Consider the following 19,844-nt stretch of genomic DNA (forward strand, 5'->3'; position numbering starts at 1 on the left):
AATGAATAATTGTTTGTATAAATGATTTATCTGCATAATTATGTTACAGTACCTGGAAAAAATAAATGCAAAACTTACGGGCGTGGTGATGAAACATTTGTGGAATGCTGGCAGGAGAGTTGCCAATTTCACGTTTTTATAGGTTGTTATGGCTCACTTAATTATAATGTAAAAGGACATAGGATAATCAAACACGTGATATTTAGACATTAGTGGCATTCTATACTCATAATACAACTACAAAATGTATGCATAATGTATTTACAATAAGAAATAAACGCATTTAGAAATTAACTATGTATTAATAAATATAATTTTACTAATATAAATTAACAAAGAACTATAGTAATACAAGGTTTTATAGTAGTGTTAGCGAAGGACACCAAATTTCTCACAATTCGTCTAAGATCCACTCTTTCAAATATAATTCTTTCTTGTATTGCTTGTAATTCTTTAACACTTCATCATATTCTGTGTGTTCAAGATCTTTATATGCTTTCTCGTCATGTTTCAGTTTCTCTAGTTCTTCTTTTTTTTCTTCATACATTCTGTAGGAATACTCGTCTATTTCGTTAATAGCATCTGGAATGTGTTCCTTCTCCATCATCATGTGAAGCATTATTTCCATCTCCAGTGTTCTGAAAGCAACACGAAAATATATGATAAAACTTCGTGAGACCTCCAGATATGTCGACAAAAACCTTCAAGTCTGGTAGTCTGAGACAGAGTACTCTGAAAACGAAATTTATTACTTTCAATTACAGAATAATAGCTGAGGTTGAATTCTGACAAGAGTCTTTTCACTCAGGAACAGTCTTTTTATGTGCATAAATTTGGGCTAGAAGGTTTTATTTTAAGGATTTTATCAGTCTCCAAAATCTGTTCTTTAGACTGGATTAGAAAATGCTTCCACATCAAGAATGAAAGTGAACATCTTGTCAATAAAAGGGAAAGAACTAAGACAAATAAACATTTTTATCTAGAGTTAAAAAAGAAATATTTCTAAGTACAGTAAAACCTCATTAATCCAGACCCCAAAAATTTGGACTTTGTTTAATCCAGACAGTCTAAACGAAAAGCTTACACAAAAATGCGAAATGCGAGATTTTAGAAGCGGCTGAAATTTAATAATTGTATTGGTCACATAGCTCTGTGACAGTTAAAAATGTTTGCATGTTGTTCCATCTATAGGTTCGTTCCAATAAGCGGTTCATGGATCAGTTCATGTACGGTTCCTGTACCATCTTATGCACATGCGCTAGTTGAGCATCTGCTATGGGATTGAAACTGGACTGGACGCTGTTGGAACGCTTTCGCGGATCGTTATGTACTAAATCCAGAGATGCTATAACTGTGATGATCTTTGCTAAGAACGGGATGATTAATTATTATCGTTTTGCAGCTAATTCTAATTGCAGAAAATAGAATTTCGATCATTTTCTATAAAAAATGACAAAAAATATGGAAGGCAAGAATTCCGCCAATTCAATGTTGTGTACTGGGGGACTCTCATTTAAAAATATATATATATTTTTTTTAATTATTAATGTATGTACGTTATTTATTATACTTTTAATCAAAGCTGCATGTTGAAATTGTAATTAACTATTTCAATACCCAAATAATTTCCATTCCCTTTCTTTTTGGCGAAAGTTTAAATTAAATCTCTAGTTTTATTATTCGTCTGCACTGTCACTTTTCATCTTTAACCTCATTGATGTGAACAGTCGACCATGTATCTTCAGTATCCGGGAGAGTTGGTGAGCTTATGCGCGTCTCGCGTACTCTTCCGTACATGCTCCAATCTGCGGACTATTTCTGACCGTTCCGAACCTATGTCAAAAGCTTGTTGGAACGCCCGACTGCAGTACATGTTTCCGGTTCAGGACTGGTTCGGATTGTGTTGGAATGCTGTTTCTGTACTGCGCATGCTCAGGATGGTTACGGACGGTTCTTGACTGCTGTTGGAATGAACCTTATAGCAAAAACTGTAAACCATACATACAACTATAGTTGTATGCATATTTTGACTAATGACTGAATTCTGTACTGTATGCAATTTAAAAGATTATTAGGTCTACCCATGGAATCAACAATCTCCAGCATCCAGCCGAAATTTTCATACACAATATTGAACAGACACACATTCTAAACAAGGACAACAGCCAACACAGACAACATTTACTGGTACAGATACATAGGCGACACACTAATGCCACAGTCTAGTACAGCAGTCTCAAACAAGAGCTAATCGGGCAGACCTCGCTCCTTCCAGAATAACGTTGCCCTCACGAGGGCAGCTAGATAAGCATTCGGGTATGTTCGTGACAGTGACGTCAAACACCCCATAATATGAACAGATCGAATCGGTCACTTACAGTTCCACATTGCTTTCCGTTAGCATCCGTAGCTCTGTCTAAAGTGGCTAGGAAATCTGAAAACTATGCGTTATAAGAAAGTTTGGGAAAAGATTATTTGTTTACAGAGAGTGGAACTAATGAGGTTGAGATAAAGGAATTTTTAGACGGTCTTTAAGCACTCAGTACCAGAGCTTATTGATAAGGAATGGATACAAGATTTAGCCTTTCTTAGTCATATCACTGCGTCTTAGTCAAAAGCTTACAAGGGACATAACTTAATAACTGACATGTATGATAAAATCAAATCTTTTATCATGAGGCTCATGTTATTGGAAGCCCAGCTGAAACTCGAGAACGTTAAAGGGTTAACTGGTTTAATAGAACAGCAACAGCTTAGATACAGTCAAATTTTGAAAGATCTTAGAATATCATTTGAGCATAGATTCAAGGAGTTTCAGCTTTTTAAAAAGGATTTTGAATTGTTTACAACTCCATTTTCGGTTATGTATATAGTTATGTACAGTATATATCTGTGGCTGGAAGGAAATAGGTCTTAAGTAAAAATTTTATACTTTTCAGGAGAGCAGTAGAAAGATATAATCTAGAGAGTAAAATAAACATTAATCTTGATATAACCTTGAAATTGATTTAGACATTGAAAAACGAGATGACAAATTGAATTTATTTGAATATTATTTACAATTAACGCTAATTATTATAGTAATAGAACATAATCTTCTGCGACAGTATTGGATTTCCAGCCTCTGTGACGTTTCGCTAATTGTCTTTCAATTGCATATCCAAGATTAATCGATACTTGCACTGTCATATTGCTACAATGGTGTTTTCTGATTGGTGGAACACCTGAACTTTAATGAATAGGTGTACTTTAATGAGGTCCATTAAAGGGCTGCTACCAGGTGTACAATTACTACATTTCGGCATGGTCAAGCATAAAAAATATTATGCAACAGTTGCAACGACTTCTACATTGGACTGACTGGAAGATAATTTCAAACACGTTACAAGGAACATATCACAGCCATAACCAAACTACACAACAATTCAACCTATGCAGAACACATCACAAACTCCAATCACAACTAAAGCAACATAGACAATGACACAAAATACTACACATCCAGCCAAAAAACCAGAAACCTAACACTCTAGAACAGGGGGTGCTCAACCTTATGAATACTGCGGGTCAATATTAAAAAAAAAAAATGTTCTTTTGGAGGGCCGCAGACATCCTCCAATAATAAATATTTTACATAAATGTCTTACTAATTAATGATTGCTGTAATTTATAGTAATTGAGGGGTTTGCCGGAAAAAGAGCGTATACATCAATATGGCGAATTGAGATACATGCAATCTAAGATTTTAAAATGCACCTGAATAAAATGTTACACACACACACGCAGCCCTGTCCTGCAGGTATGTACAGTACAATCAAAACAAAATTTCGCTACTATAATTGAATCACTGATTGGAAAAGGGAAGAATGTCCATACACCTATGTTTTGAGAAAACTAAGAAAAACTTATTAACACTTACAATATTGTTCCTACAGCTTTGTGATGCATTGCAAACTTGTAGAACTAAGTTCCCTGAACTGTATGGTGCGTCGTTTCAGCACATTCGATAAATATTTTTGAATCCATCCTCTTTTGAAATTGATGGACATTCTTCCTTTTTCCAATAAATTAAAAATTCTCATGAGTAATTTGTAAAGAAACACAATTAAACACAGGTTTAATCTGCAATTTATTGTTAGTTAAATTTCTATTGTTAACACAGTGTGAATAATATTTAATTTCAGTCAAACATCCTAAGAATTTTATAAATTGTGCTGTTGTATTAAAAATAATTTTAATTAACAATTTAACTAATAATCTTCTTCATCAGATTGGATAGGATTTCTTGTGGGCCATTGAAGAATGTTGTTATAAAACTCCTAATACTCTGATGGAATATATTTAATTATTTTGTTAACGTCTTGCAGCTTCTTGGGATGTATAGGAACTTTGGAGTCGTATGCCATATTTTTCAAGGAGCAGAGGTGTTCCTCTTCCCTTAAAGTCTGTATGTCTTGCGATTCAATCCATCTATCCATTCCAAAGAAACGACATAGCGTGGGGTATTCTGTTTATGAGTCAAATGCCGGTAGTTAGCAAGTGAAAACTTTTACTTCATGTGACTATTTAGAGCAATTTAAGATTATTTTTAAGAAGTGTGGCCACCATTCTTTAACATCAATGATATCTTGATGTCCAATAATCTTGACTTGAAAAGCATTCTGTGTTTATCTTGAATTAACTATCATCTCAACATATTGTTTCACAGAGTAGATTCTGTCTTTTTTGTATCACTCTTTTTATTGCGGTGAAATCCCTGTTGCACGGGAGGAACGAGTGACCTCGTACAGGATAACAGTGCTGAATTATCTGAAACTTGGCAGTCATTGTTCGATACATAAGGCAAAGTACAACAGTGTTATTGTCCACAACTGTGAAGTAACAGTTATTGCGTCTGGCCGCGAAACCAGGTGGCCCGGGTTCGATATCCGGTCGGGACTAGTTACCTGACTGAGGTTTTTTCCGGTGTTTTCCCTCAACCCAACATGAGCAAATACTGGGTAACTATCGGTGTTGGACCTCGGACTCATTTCACCGACATTATCACTTTCATCACATTCAGACACTAAATAACCTAAGCTGTTGATAAAGCGCCGTAAAACAACCTACTACAAAACAGTGTTATTCCGATTCTGTCTGCCACAAGGATCACTAAACACATGTAGTTCTTTCACTGAGTCAAGTTCACTTATGTAGTCATTGAGAAATGTGCAGACTTCAATGGGGTTTCGATTAGCTTGTCCTTCATGGTAGCAATAAAACTGTGCTGTATTGTTTTCCTGGTTATGGATTCCAAATACAAATAGCCACAGTTTTCTTAAACAGAACATTTCCTGTACAATAAGACAAGAAAAGGGAACATTTTGCATAAGTCGAACACTAGGTCGACTATGTCATTTCTTTCAGCACGTAATTTTATTACCTCTTGTTGTTTTATTTTATCAAATTATGATGTTCGTCGTTTATGAACTAACAATTCTGCGAAAGCCATTGTTTTGTATTTTCATTAAGAAAAAAAAGATTTAATTTTGGCGTCTTTGTACAGGTGAATGTTCTATCAGTGACATTAGATACACATATTTCCTCTTTTTAGTTTTATCATCGTGTAATGTAGTGATTATTTCCATTTGGTCTTCATTTTTTTTTAATTTTCAAAACACCTTCTGGAACAACAACAATAAAACAAACACCAAACTGCAGCATATATTATATGTTCACAGAAATATTTAGCAGTAGAAATGTATCCAAATAACACATAAAACATACCAGATCTTTCCTTCATGATGGACCACGCAGTTTTGCTGGCACAACTCCTCCTTTTGAAGTTACGTATTCTTTTCCCAAGATCTAGATTTCTTGCGTTTTTCTTTTACATATATTATTCATCAATATTTCTTACTCCCTTTCTTCTCCAGTGTATTTGTTCACTATCAGAATTGCTTTCACTCAAGTTGCTATGAATGATTTACAGACAACGAACTTAGAACCACACTGACAGCAAATTAGCAAATTTAAACGAGAGACAGACTTCCTACCTGACATCTGGTGGTGATGCTTACAATATTGATTGGAAAAAGGAAGAAAGTCCGGACATTCTTCCTTATTCCAATAATTGAAAATTTTACTGGGCTGTTACTTCATGGTTATTGCTGGTAGACTCTTCCTTTTTCCACTAATCGATGGGTGGATGGCTCAAGAAAAAAATGTATATCTCAGTCTATTTTCGAAAAAATTGGACTTTCTTCCTTATTCCAATCAGTGATTCAATTATTCACTACACTTTAAACCGTTTTCCCGAAGAAGGGCGTATAGGTCTATCCGCCTTTCTTCCGGCAAAGCCCTCAATTAATAATACAAGTCTGTTCAAATATTTTTTTAAATTTTAAGTCTGAAACTTTACTATTGGGCCACAGCAAACATAGTGGCGAGCCACATGAGGCCCGCGGACCACGGGTTGTGCACCACTGCTCTAGAACAATATGAAATTTACGAACATACAAAAACATAACCTCAGCACATCCTGAACACTCAACTCGATTTAAAACACAAACCCTTTTCGACACAATCATGAACACACCCCACCACAACAGGAAACTAGAGAATAGGGCAGGACCTTCACTAGGCTTTGGACAATGAAGGATACCACTTCGAAACTAGCCAGCCAGGTGATTTTCTAATGTTAACACAGTGAAGAAGCTGTAAAGTTAATCAGTGATTATATACTGTATGTGTTAAAAGTGTATGTCCAACAATGAAGAAAATAAAAATAAGACAAAGATCGAAGCAAAAAAATGAACACCAGGTATTTGAAAAGCCAAGTAAATCTACATACAGTGACATCACTTACTTTGCCTCTAGCTCCAAACTTTCGCATTTGGCCTCTAGCCAGGGGACAGCTTCTGTCTTCATTTTGTGCAGGCAATCCAGACGGATATCACTTATTTCTATCATTAGATCTCTCATGGTCTGCACTTCTTTGTACAACTTCTCATATTGTGATTTTGCAGATGCCACCATTTTAAATTGTTCTGATATTGCTATGTCTTCCAAAGACTTCACTTTCTGTGAAAATTTCCTATCTGAAAAGAAAGAATTGTTGGTGTTAAGGCAACTATAATAGTACATTAGGCAACGAGCCTATAATGATAGTAATTAAGAAAGCGAATATGGATGTATATGAAACGAGCGCAAGCGAGTTTCATAATTTTCATACGAGCTTCTTAATTACCATTATAGGCGAGTTTCATACGACTTTTTATGCTCGACCATATTTCTAACTTCAAATTACCAGTATTCAGATACCGGTATTGTATCTGACAAGATTGGAAGTGACCTTGTTCTAGGTCGTGAATTGTGAGATGTGCGCAGACAAGAAAGTATTGATTTTTTCCGAGGAACAATAATGTCATTGACCTTGATGTATAATCCCGTTAAACGTGATATTATAATATTATAACCTTGATTATTGAATTCGACATTGAAAAACGAGATGACAAATTGAATTTATTTGAATATTATTTACAATTAACGCTAATTATTATAGTAACAGCACATAACCTTCTGCGACAGTATTGGATTTCAGCCTCCGTGAAGGTACGGTCACACGTCGCTACTTTTGCAGCGCTACTTTTATACTGCAGCTGCAAAAGTTGCGTGTCGTGTTCACACGTAAGCCAAAAGTAGCGCGCTGCACGCTACTTTTCATGCTGCGCAACCCGAGTGCTGCAAAAGTTGCAACTGGAGGTTGCGAGTCTGTTCACACGCAAGGCGCTACTTTTGCAGCCGCAATCATGCTGCAGGTTCCTATCTCCGTGTTGATTTCTCAATATACATTTTGTGGTTATGTTCGCATTATTAAGAAACTCATGCGAAAGCTTCCTTATCTATTATTTGCTTTTCTGTCGTATCTAGTATTCAGAAATTGACATTATTTTTACTATAAAGGTTTTAAAAACGCCTATATACTTAAATGATAATCAACAGCATATTCACGTAATCAATGTTGCCAACCCTCCTGTTTGGAACTACGCTACGGAAAATTTAAAAAATGAATTATATCGTCACCAATTATGCTCAGACTGTGTTGTGTATTTAATAACTGTTACAAATAATTTATTTTCATCACATTTAACATTAAAATATATCCAAACAATGAAAGTATCATTGACACATTTGGGTGGTAACACTGGTTGCAACCGCAGCAAAGGTTTCAACAAAACCGATATCAAAAATGCTGCGGCTGCAACCCTGAGAACCCTGTTCACAGGTCGCTACTTTTAAGCTGCGCGCAGCATGGAAAAGTAGCGGGCAGCAGGTTCGGCAGCCGCTACTTTTCGGGTTGCACCGTTGTTCACACGTCGCAGTACGAGAGTTGCGCAGTTTTTTGTATTGCAGCGCTGCAAAAGTAGCGACGTGTGATCGTACCTTAACTTTTCGCTAATTCTCTTTCGATTACATATCCGAGAATAATCGATACTTGCGGTTTTATAACGGTACAAAGCTGACTTCTCATTGGCTGAACACATGTAAGCTGAAGACCTGTACTTTAATGAATAGGTGTACTTTAATGACATGCATTAAAGGACTGCTACCAGGTGTGTAATTAGTACATTTCGGCATGGTCGAGCATAAACCAATTTATAACATGTCTACATCTGTCATGGCACTAAAAAAATTCCAATATATTAAAATCACCACACAAAGTATAATAAAATAAACGGAACGAAAAACAAACTGTTAAGTCAGTAGAAAAAAATATATAAAAACGCAGTATATGCAATTACAGCAGGATTTATTCAATGATATCCACTATTTACACTTTCTAACATTAAAAATATTCTAATTATAATATTAACCATAAAAATGTTGAATTATGAGGCTATAAACTTTGTTTTTGTTGCAAGGAAGTAGAGAAATAGAAACTGTTAGAATTAATGGAACAAAAGACCTTCAAGATATACGGGGTGAATAACATGCGCCTTTTTTTTTATACAAAGTTTTACAACTGCTCACATTCACTTTCGATTCTGTAAAATCATTATGTTACCTACAATCAGATCAGAAATGGGGAAGGCAATAGTGTGCTTGACATACTATACTCCATTCACTCTTAAAATGGGTCCCAATGTAAACACAAATTGTATCCATCCACCAAAAATCAGACCTGTACACAGCAGACCAAAAATAAGTAAAGATTAAGGAGCGGATTCCTATGTAATTAAATATTATTTTTGCGTGTGATAAAACACAATCATAATCATATCCTAATCATATTAGGACACAAACGGCAAACTGACGCTGTAAAGCACCTCGACATTTCCCCCGTTAAAGTAAGTACAGTGCATATCCCTTTCAGTTCTTCAGTAAAAAATCTTGGCATTCACGTGGATAATAATCTCAACTGGGACATGCAAATCACAGAAACCTGCAGAAAAGTATATTCTATTATCCATGTGCTAAAAAGGATAAATGTTCATCTTCCCTCTTGCTTAAAAAAGTCCCTTGTGCAGACCCTTGTATTTCCCTATTTTGACTATGCTGACATTTTACTGACTGACCTTTCCAGCGACAACAAAACGAAACTTCAACGTGCTCATAATTTGTGTGTACGTTTTGTAAGCAATGTTCGTAAATATGATCACATTATCCCATCCCTGGAAGCAATAGGTTGGCTTAAACTAGATAAGAAAAGAAATTTACATTCACTTCTCCTTCTCTTCGAAATCTTGAACTCTTCTATTCCTTCGTACCTGTCATCTCGCTTCGCTTACCTTTCTTCCCACCACAATCTGAACACACGCTCTCGCCATGAAACAATATTAACAATACCATCCCATCACACCTCCTCATACTCACCCTCTTTCACAATAGCCCTGCCAAGACTCTGGAATTCGTTACCTGCTAGCATCAAGGACTGTCGAAATAAAATTCAATTCAAACGCAAACTTACTAGGCACTTGGTCAGTAATTGAGACTCGTTCAGACATGGTTTCTTGTAAATAGTTCTCTTAATCTATCACAAAATATTTCAATATCCGGTAATTTCATCACTATAGAATTTTGTTATTGTAGGTTTAATTTGTAATTTAGTAAATACAAAAATATTCTTTGTTCTTAACTTCTATGATAAAATGTCTAGCTTTCATTAATCAGGTATTCTTGTCGTACGTTAATTTTTATTGTAATTGTAATTGTAAATTTAATATTAATTGTAATCTTATTGTTCATGTTATAGTTGTAATCCCCTGGTAGAGGGGCAGAGAAGGCCTGACGGCCTTATCTCTACCAGGTTAAATAAATATATACTAATACTAATACAATTAACAAAGTTAAAACTTCCGAACATGAAGTTTCAAGTTTAAAACCCGAATTTTATTTCACGTAAAAACACACATTTTCACAAAAAAAAATTATGTAAATACATATTTTCAGGAAATCTATTATAAACACTGAAATAATTTTTTTACAAGAACTTTTAAACAATCAATTATGTCACTCAGAAGTACGTAATCTTTTTAAGAATTCTTGGTTGCTTCGTGTTTCCAACCGCTGTGCGGTGTATCCGTGATCCATTTTCGTAATAGTATTGCCTCAAGTTCTGAGAACTACTAGGCAGCATATCAGTGTTATTATACAGGGTGTTTCAAAAATACGGGGCATAATTTCATGTATGTATTTCCCACATGTAGACAATCAAAATAGTTCATTACAACATGTGTCCGGAAATGCTTCATTTCCGAGTTATTGGCCTTCACAACATTGAAATTCACCGGAACGTTTTTCTTTCCGCAGGTCGTTCTCATTACAGAAGATGTTCAAAATGTCCACCTCCTGCTTGAATACTGACCTCACATCTATGTCTCATTGACCTGCGAACACGATCCCAAACTCCAGGAGTATTGCGTATGTCCTCAGAACATGCCACAATTCGATTCCGAAGGGATTCCAAATCAGGCACCGGAGACGAATAAACCAATGATTTTAAATGGTCCCACAAGTAGAAATCGAGAGGATTCAGATCAGGTGAGCGTGGAGGCCAAGCAACTGGGCCACCTCTACCTATCCATCGATCAGGAAACCTTCGATCCAAGTACCGGCGAGCCGTACGACTGAAGTGTGCAGGAGCACCATCATGCAAGAAGTGAATGTGTTCACGATTGATCAGTGGAGTGTCTTCTAAAACATGAGGTATGGTGTTTTCCAGGAAGTTTGTGTACGCCTGCCCCATAAGTCTGTTTACAAGTACATAGGGTCCAACTAATCGATCACCAATGATACCAGCCCACATGTTGAGGGAGAACCGCACCTGGTGATGAGATGGAACAGTTGCGCGTGGGTTTTCATACGCCCATACATGCTGATTGTGGAAATTTGTTATGCCATCTCGTGTGAACTGTGCTTCATCTGTAAATAATACTAAGGCAGGAAAGTTCGGATTTACATCACACTGCTGCAAGAACCACTGACAGAACCTAACTCGTGCAGGGTAATTTGCTGGTGACAGGGCCTGTACATGTTGCAAATGATAAGGATACAATTGATACTCTTTCAACAGTCTGCAGACAGTCGTATGAGGAACATTGACTTGCAACGCTATCCTTCGTGTGCTGATAGAAGGAGTCATGTTCACAGCCTCCAGAATCTCCTCCTGTACTTCTGGAGTTGTAGATCTTGGTCGTCCCCTTCCCAAACCAGGAGAGTTAAATTTTCCATACTCGCACAGACGGTAATGGAGACGTACAAATGTCTTCCGATCTGGACATTGTCGCTGTGGGTACCTCTCCTGGTACAAACGACGAGCCAGCGCAGCATTGCCGTCCGCCTTACCGTACATGAAGTGTATCTCTGCCAGCTCTTGATTTGAATACATATCGCACAGTCTAACGCCTACACAACTCTGAATGTAACCTTCGCCTCGGAATGAACTGTCAGAGTGCCCTCTTAATGTCTCCTTTGACGGTAACGACCTGCAGAAAGAAAAACGTTCCGGTGAATTTCAATGTTGTGAAGGCCGTAACTCGGAAATAAAGCATTTCCGGACACATGTTGTAATGAACTATTTTGATTGTCTACATGTGGGAAATACATACCTGAAATTATGCCCCGTATTTTTTAAACACCCTGTATATTAGAAAATAATTTAACATGGACAAGGAGGAGAGATCTTGCAACACATAATTAGGAATGTTTATTGTTGCTGAAGATGATTTCATTCCACGCTTTGTGAAACACAACAGATAAGAGCTCGGGTATGAACATTATTTAATTTAAACAAATCTCTCGCCTCTCGCTCATGTCTATCAAGTAAGGCAATACGTCTTGTTGTGATTCCCTGTTATCGGGCTTCATCAATCGATATCCTTCAAGATATACTGAAAGATGGTTGTTTAAAAAACGATTTGGCTTTCCTATTAGCAAATCTAAGCTTTTTGTGAGACACCATAAAAAAACTCGAAACATCCAAAAACCTGTTGTCTGAAACAGGGAGGTGCATGCCATGAAAATTAAACTAGACTTGCTACCAGGTTCAGAAGTACAAGTACTAAGGGACAAATTCCAGAATGTGTTTGGGAAAAACAGTGGATATATAAAAAAATGTATAAAGTTGCTCAAGTATTGGAGGGTGTGCCTGTAGGTGAAACTGACGGTGTTTGTGTTCGTGACATTCCTCTCTTTAAATATGCACATCTCACGTCCTGTGATGTGGAAAGATCATTTTCACAGTATAAGTCGTTGTTCAGAGATAATCGACATGCATTTGTGATGGAGAATTTGGAGATGACCTTTGTTGTTCACTGCAATTCTCGGCCAACTACTAGCACTCAAGTGTGGTGGATGAGTACCTAGTAACATTTTTTTTTCCAAGCTAAGTAAGTTTTTTTTGTCATATTTAAAATAAATAATTTTTTATTTTTAGATAATATTTTCGTACATTTTAGCACATAAAAAATAAATATATTCAAATTTTTTAGCACATAAAAATCCGCTCCCTAGTAATGATATACTGTTTACATAGTGTTATGGTTCTGTTTCTCTGTGAGTAGAATGTCTTGCAGTCACTACCGCGTGTTAACATTTATAGGACCCAAACTAAGAGTGGACAGACTGTTCATTTGGTTCGGGGGACTTGCTCTGGAAATATGAAAATCATACCAATTTTAATTTATCTTTCTGAAAAGTTTACTAGACACTAGTAATGGTATTAATATATTAAGCTTAATTATAAATTTTCAGTTTTCTACCATATTTATTACTCAGATTTTAATATTTTTAACAGTAGCAGATTCAAAATGCTCCAACAGTCACAAATTTTGGTTTAGAACATTCAAATTATTATGGATGTTACTAAATTAATAGGTATACAGAGCATACTATTTGTTTACGTTTTATGGAGAATATCTCAGAAAGAAAAATAGTTTACTAATTTTACGGGTCAATTATTTTTTATTTCTTTCAGATTTTAATATCTTAAAAAATCTATATATATAATTTGAACTCGTAATGGAAATTACGGGAAAATGGCTGAATGGATTTTAATAAATGACCCCTCATTTTGAAGCTTGAAACCCAAAGTTTTTCAGAAAAATAGCAGTTTCGGTGAAATATCAATTTCCCTACATCATTTTCCTATTTTCTAAAATCCATCAAAAACTGTCGTCAGTTTTGAGATATGGCTTTTCAGAATAAAACAAAACACAGACACACTACAATAAACAAAAGGATATTACACGAAGGCCTTGACCTGCAGGATTGCTGCATATTTAGAGCTCAAATTCAATTGGTTATTAAAAACTTCAAGACTTACTAATGTGGTGTGTAATTTTCTGAGTACAGCTGTGTATTGGACATTAAAATCTACAAAATTTGAGGTGGTTTGATGATATTATTACTATTAGAAATGAAATATTATTATAGTTAATGCCATGATGCGGCAATTTTTCATTAATTATACATACTAATGCTATATTGATGATATGAAAGTGAAACGTTTTGGGGTTATGTAAGTACTGTAGATGTAGAGAATATCTTAAATTAGATCTTCATTTCTATAATTTACTTTTAAATATTTTTATAGTTATTAATCAAGTGGGGTTGGGTCTTTTTCATATACTTAATAGCAGTGTGGTGTAGATATTTATATGCGTCATTCTCTTCAGTATTGGCTCGAGAGAGCGCAAAAATTACAGTTCCTAAGAAAAGACCAAACGGTATTACTTACTGATAAAATAAGAAGCCTACAAAATTATGTAGTCTCCAGAACATTTCAGCAAGATCTCTTAGCAGGATAAAATGATTTTACCCTCTACATTTCAAGCTCTACATGCAGCAGCTATACCAAGATGCTATGTCTATTGTTCGAAAGCATAGCAAACCTGACATTTTTGTAACTTTTACCTAGAATCCACAATGACCTGAAGTAGCTATTGCTTTACTCCCACGTGAAAAACCCACTGATCGTCCTGACATTGTTACTTGCATTTTTGCGCTGAAACTCAAAAACTGAAGGTGAATTAGGTTCAAGAAAAAGTATTTGGCATAAAAAAACAATGTTTCATTATTACAAAAGCAAATAACTTTCAAAATATCTGGTATTCTTCATTCAAAATATTGTAAATCTGGAAAATTTTTATTTGAATGTCTAATGAAGTTAGTTTGCAGCATTTGCTGCACAAGCCACTAGTATATATTATAAGCATACACTTTTTTATTTCTCTCTTGTATAGAGGAGGGACCCGAAGGCTTACACTGCAGCCTGATGCTTATTGTGCTCACCACTCCTATTCTGTAAATGATTGGGTAGTCGAACAGCCTCGTTTTCGTACAAGTACAACACGCTGCACAGTGAACTTAACCTGGGCTACTGCATGGATGATGATAGGCTATATGAATTAATGATGGCGAAATGAGTCCGAGATTCAACGTTTAAAATTACTCAGCAATTCTGCTTCAATTGGTTGAGGGAAAACCCCAGAAAAAACCCCAACCAGGATTTGAACCCGGGCCCACCCGTTTCATGGTCAGAGTGCCACTGTTGCCACGACCTACTCACGAAAATCAGGAGAAAACCATCGAAAAAAAACAGGAGATTACAGTAGATTAATTAAACATGAATTTTCTCTTCTTATAATATTAATTACAAAAATTACATAGCACATCCCTAACCAATGAAATTGAACAATTTTGCTAAATATTACTACTTCATCTTTACTCAGCGTATGTAAATAAGTCATGCAATTTTGTTTTTACACAGTAATGTCTCATTGACAATGTTTCGCATTAAAATGTATTAATCAGGAGTTTTTTGTATATTGACAAACGATTTTAGATAGAGTTAAGTTATGTTTTATTTAACGACGCTCGCAACTGCAGAGGTTATATAAGCGTCGCCGGATGTGCCGGAATTTTGTCCCGCAGGAGTTCTTTTATATGCCAGTAAATCTACTGACATGATTTTAGATAGAACAAGATTTATTTTAAAGATGATATTAAAGAGAGTACTGCATTATCTGCGATTATAACAGATGATAAACGATCCCTTTTCCTGTTTTTGCATAACTACCATTTAACCTGTTCATAATTTTCCCACTCTGATTTATAATTCTGCAAAGAAGTATTTACTCTTCTTTCTTGCTGGGACACTTTCAATCATTTTAAAAGATCACTGTGCATGATATGTAACACAAAAATATCATTAGCTACACTTTACTCTCTCACTGTTTCACGTGTTCTTGCTCTTTAAGCATCATTGTGGCTACGCGTTATGAGTAGGGAGACACAACGAGCTAGAAGAATGTTCTTACTTCTAGCTCGCTGGAGAGACAAATGAAAACATCATTTGACTTGTGTATAAGATGGAAAAGTAAGACATGGTGACATAATATAATCTATACTAATAATAAATCTGTAGCCGAAATTTTTCTGGTAATTTTCGATTTTCCAAAAATAATTGGTCCTAACATATATAATTAATCACCCTGAAACCGAAAATCGCTTTTTTGAAATTTTTGTTTGTATGTCTGTCTGTCTGTATGTTACCTTTTCACGCGATAATGGCTGAATGGATTTCGATGAAAATTGGAATATAAATTAAGTTCGTTGTAACTTAGATTTTAGGCTATATGGCATTCAAAATACATTATTTAAAAGGGGGGTTATAAGGGGGCCTGAATTAAATAAATCGAAATATCTCGCTTATTATTGATTTCTGTGAAAAATGTTACATAACAAAAGTTTCTTTAAAAATAATTTGCGATAAGTTTTATTCCTTGAAACATTTTGATAGGACTCATATTTAATGAGATAAATGTGTTTTAAAATTAAAATAACTGCCATCTAAGGCAGTGTAATGAATTAAAAAACAAATAACTTCGTATATAAGGGGCCTTAGACAGCAACAATCGAAAGCTATGAAAGACAGCCTACAGATAATGTTTCTGTGTTTGTATGAAGTAATATCGGAAGCTAAATCAACCGATTTGTATAATTAATTATTAATTCACTATTGGAAAGTGTAGTTTCTTTAGATGGACATAATGCTATAATGTTATTACAGTAACTTCTGAGTGAATCGAGGACAGGTAAGATTAAAATAGCTTCTTATGCAAAGAAAACTTGATAGGCTATTCTGTACATTCGTTTCCTGTATTTCCTAAAATAATTTTTATGGCCAAATGAGTGGTCTCTGGATCAAAATGATCGCATTTTAATTATGCAAATACCATTTAAATTAAGTAAATAATAAACGATTTATCCTTATATCAAACACGAATGTTCCCTGGATCAAATGTCCTATTTTAATTATGTAATTACTTTATATTTATTTCTAACGGGTGCAGCGGAGCGCACGGGTACGGCTAGTATGTAATAAATTAAAAATCTGGGCATAAAACCAGGTGACTGCAGCATGCCAAAAACGAAGGAGAAATTCGGACTTTTTGCAAAAAAAAAAAAAAAAAAGAAGTAGAGCAGTAGATTCAATGGAAAAACAGGAAATCTCCTGCTTAATCAGTAAGTATGGCAACACTCAACACTAGGTCAGACATGCTATAGGCATCCAACAAGGAAAACTCAGTGCGCAGAAACCAGCGGCCATGACTGTCTCGCACAGATGACGTATGCTCCCATTCCCAGCATGCTCTCATGCCTATTGCAGAGGGGTAAGAGGGGTATAGCATGCGCGCTGTGAGGAGTTCGAGCTGAGTTTTGCTTGCAGGATACCTATAACTGTTACTTCACAGTGATGGACAAGCATATACTTAAACATGAAGTATGTGTAAAATATAATGAAGCTGTGAAAAAATCATGGTATGTCGATACTTATGTTAATAATTTGTTACCTTCTTTACGTTGTTTATATTTCTGAATTCTCGAGCATTCCCCCAGAAGATTGTTCTCTACAAGAGGCGAGATTAAAATCTTCTCACTGTACGAAATTTTTGTTTCTGAATTTCGTTTATGATGCTCTTCCAGTCCAAGAATCATCAGAGGATCCTCACACTCTCCGAAGTTAAGGTCTGCCACGCTTGCCAACTTCTGTGCAGCAATGATCTGCTGTGCCTTCTGGGAGACTTCAGAAAACTGAGACATACTTTCACATGCAGCCTTCTTAAGTGCTGATCGCTGCAGTTTCTTTTTCATGTACTCTCTGTATGCACATTCTACTTCCGATTTCAGTTTGTTTAGTTCTTCCAACTCTATTTTGCCGACATATTTGTTAGAATATTCTTCTTTGCAGTTGTAACCTTCTGAAGGTTTAAAAATCGTCTCATCAATGGAAGTTTCCTCTGTTTCTTCTGAAATGTAAGAAAAGCAAAGTTTGATTAAATGAGTGAAGTATGAATACGTGTAAGCACCAATCATTATGACTGATATTTTATATAGTGGAAGTATTGGCTTCTTAAATATATACACATAAGTTGATAGAGACGAAACAGCATTTGAAAAGAAAGTTAAGGAAACAGAAACAGCACTGACAACAGTAGTATCTTTAATTCGGAATGGAGGAGGTATTTGCGTCGACAGCTTCTTCCTTTGTACCCCACACCAATGAAATTATGGAAGGCCTACATTGTTACTGTGTCTACTATTAGTACAGACTAACATGGGATTAATTTTCTATCTGCACAACAATCTACATGCAAAAGTACTAGGCCTATAAGAGGGTGAGCTAAAAGCTTTGACAGTGATCACATCGTGTCTCAAGAGTGATGCGTTACAATTTGAGGTTATTTTCAATTATTTAAATACTTTTTTCTCCCACGTGTGGTATGGGGATATGTGGAAGTTTCAGTAAAATGTTTTCACATTTCTAGAATGTTATGAACATACATTTTCCGACTAAACTAGCGCTAAGATGCTTCCTCATACTTTGCTTATACATTTTCAGGTGAATGTTACTTATGTCCCGCCCACTATAGGAGACATAGGCCAGTTTTACACTAATCCTAAACATCTTGACGGGATAATAAAAACCTAACCTAACCTAACCTAAGTGCGTCGGTGTCTATTCCAAAATCGGCGGAAGTCGCTCAATGCTCCTTTAACCAATATTCGTTCAGTGGGCGGTGGATACTCTACAATGACCCATTTTCAACTCTCCTCAGTCATAGTAACATAATTTTGGTGACATTACAAAAATTTCACGCTAATGTAAACCACGCTATGCCTTCCATACACGAATCTGTGACAGGTTAGATTAGTTTAGGCTTTTGTTATACCTTGCATATACAGATCTGTAACAAGTTAGGTTAGTTTAAGATTTTATTATCTTGCATATACGCTGGATAAAGGTTAGTGATTTTTTTTTTTCTGGAGTTTATCCAGGTGGTGTAATGGATTTCACTTCCGAAATCAACAGAAGCAACTCAGCGCTAGTTTCACCAAAATTACTGTATAACACCCACTTTCATTTATAAAAACCACCATACGAAACAAGATATAAAGGAGAGCACAATGTGTAATAATATTACGAACTCGCACAGTGAGGTTATTTCATTACACCTTAGTAGGCCTATATGGTATCGGCTACATGTTTTTTATTACACAGCATAGCACTATTAAATTCAGAAGTTTAGTATGAAATGTCCTGACAGTGTAGGCCATAGACAAATAAATAGAGGTGTAAACCGCTATAAGCATATGATTCATTTGCTCACGAAGTACTTTTCACACAAATACAGACGAAGATACAAACATATGGACTCACTTTTAATAACTTTATTACCCTCCATTTGTGTTACTTTTCAAGTTAACACATAAAGTAAATGTTTCAAACTGTTACTGACAGCCAACGTCAACCACAACACAACGCCATTCCATAACACAATCATTACGCGCGTATTCGCGTCGAAAATAATAATAAACTATCTCGCCAGATAGCAGAACTTTCGCTCCCAAAACCATAGCCAACTTAACATCGAAAGGAAGTCGACTAATAAAGGCGGTACCGATGAAGTGTAGCAAATGTCCGCTTGAATCGCTGTTATCTTCTATTATATCATGCAAAGACGTTTTATAGTTTAACCATATCATGTGATTATATTCTGTAAAAGGAAAAAAAAAAAAAAAAAAATGTTATGTTTTATTTAACGACTCTCGCAACTACCGAGGTTGTATCAGTGTCGCCGGTGTGCCGGAATTTTGTCCAACAGGAGTTCTTTTACATACCAGTAAATCTACTGACATGAGCCTGTCTCAAATGCCATCAACCTAACCCGGGATCGAACCCGCAACCTCGAGCACTGAACGCCAACGCTATACCAACTCCGCCAACCAGGCCGACTCTGTACAAAGATCTCACAGTTTAGATGTGATTATGAATGAAACTAATTAAAATAGATTGTTAT

General features: G+C 35.7%; 1 protein-coding gene across 1 annotated transcript; it reads right to left on the reverse strand.

Annotated features, from left to right (window-relative positions):
* Window positions 1-201: 201 nt before the first annotated feature.
* On the reverse strand, window positions 202-19,361 carry LOC138694988 (uncharacterized protein PF3D7_1120000-like). The gene is made up of 4 exons (XM_069819233.1): window positions 19,205-19,361; window positions 17,337-17,792; window positions 6,848-7,079; window positions 202-638 (listed from the first exon to the last, which is right to left on the reverse strand). Exons 1-4 carry the CDS (start codon window positions 19,227-19,229, stop codon window positions 392-394), a joined length of 960 nt encoding a protein of 319 aa, XP_069675334.1. The 5' UTR covers window positions 19,230-19,361; the 3' UTR covers window positions 202-391.
* Window positions 19,362-19,844: the final 483 nt, after the last annotated feature.

This window comes from Periplaneta americana, chromosome 2 (genome assembly GCF_040183065.1).
Source record: "Periplaneta americana isolate PAMFEO1 chromosome 2, P.americana_PAMFEO1_priV1, whole genome shotgun sequence".
NCBI classification, from domain to species: Eukaryota; Metazoa; Arthropoda; class Insecta; order Blattodea; family Blattidae; genus Periplaneta; species Periplaneta americana.

Coding starts and splice junctions, on each gene's coding strand:
- LOC138694988 (XM_069819233.1), bottom strand. CDS start 19,229: ATGGAGGGTAATAAAGTTATTAAAA. Junction 7,080..17,336: donor ATATAAACAACGTAAAGAAG/GTAACAAATTAT, acceptor CTTTCTTTTCAG/ATAGGAAATTTTCACAGAAA. Junction 639..6,847: donor AGTTTGGAGCTAGAGGCAAA/GTAAGTGATGTC, acceptor TGTTGCTTTCAG/AACACTGGAGATGGAAATAA.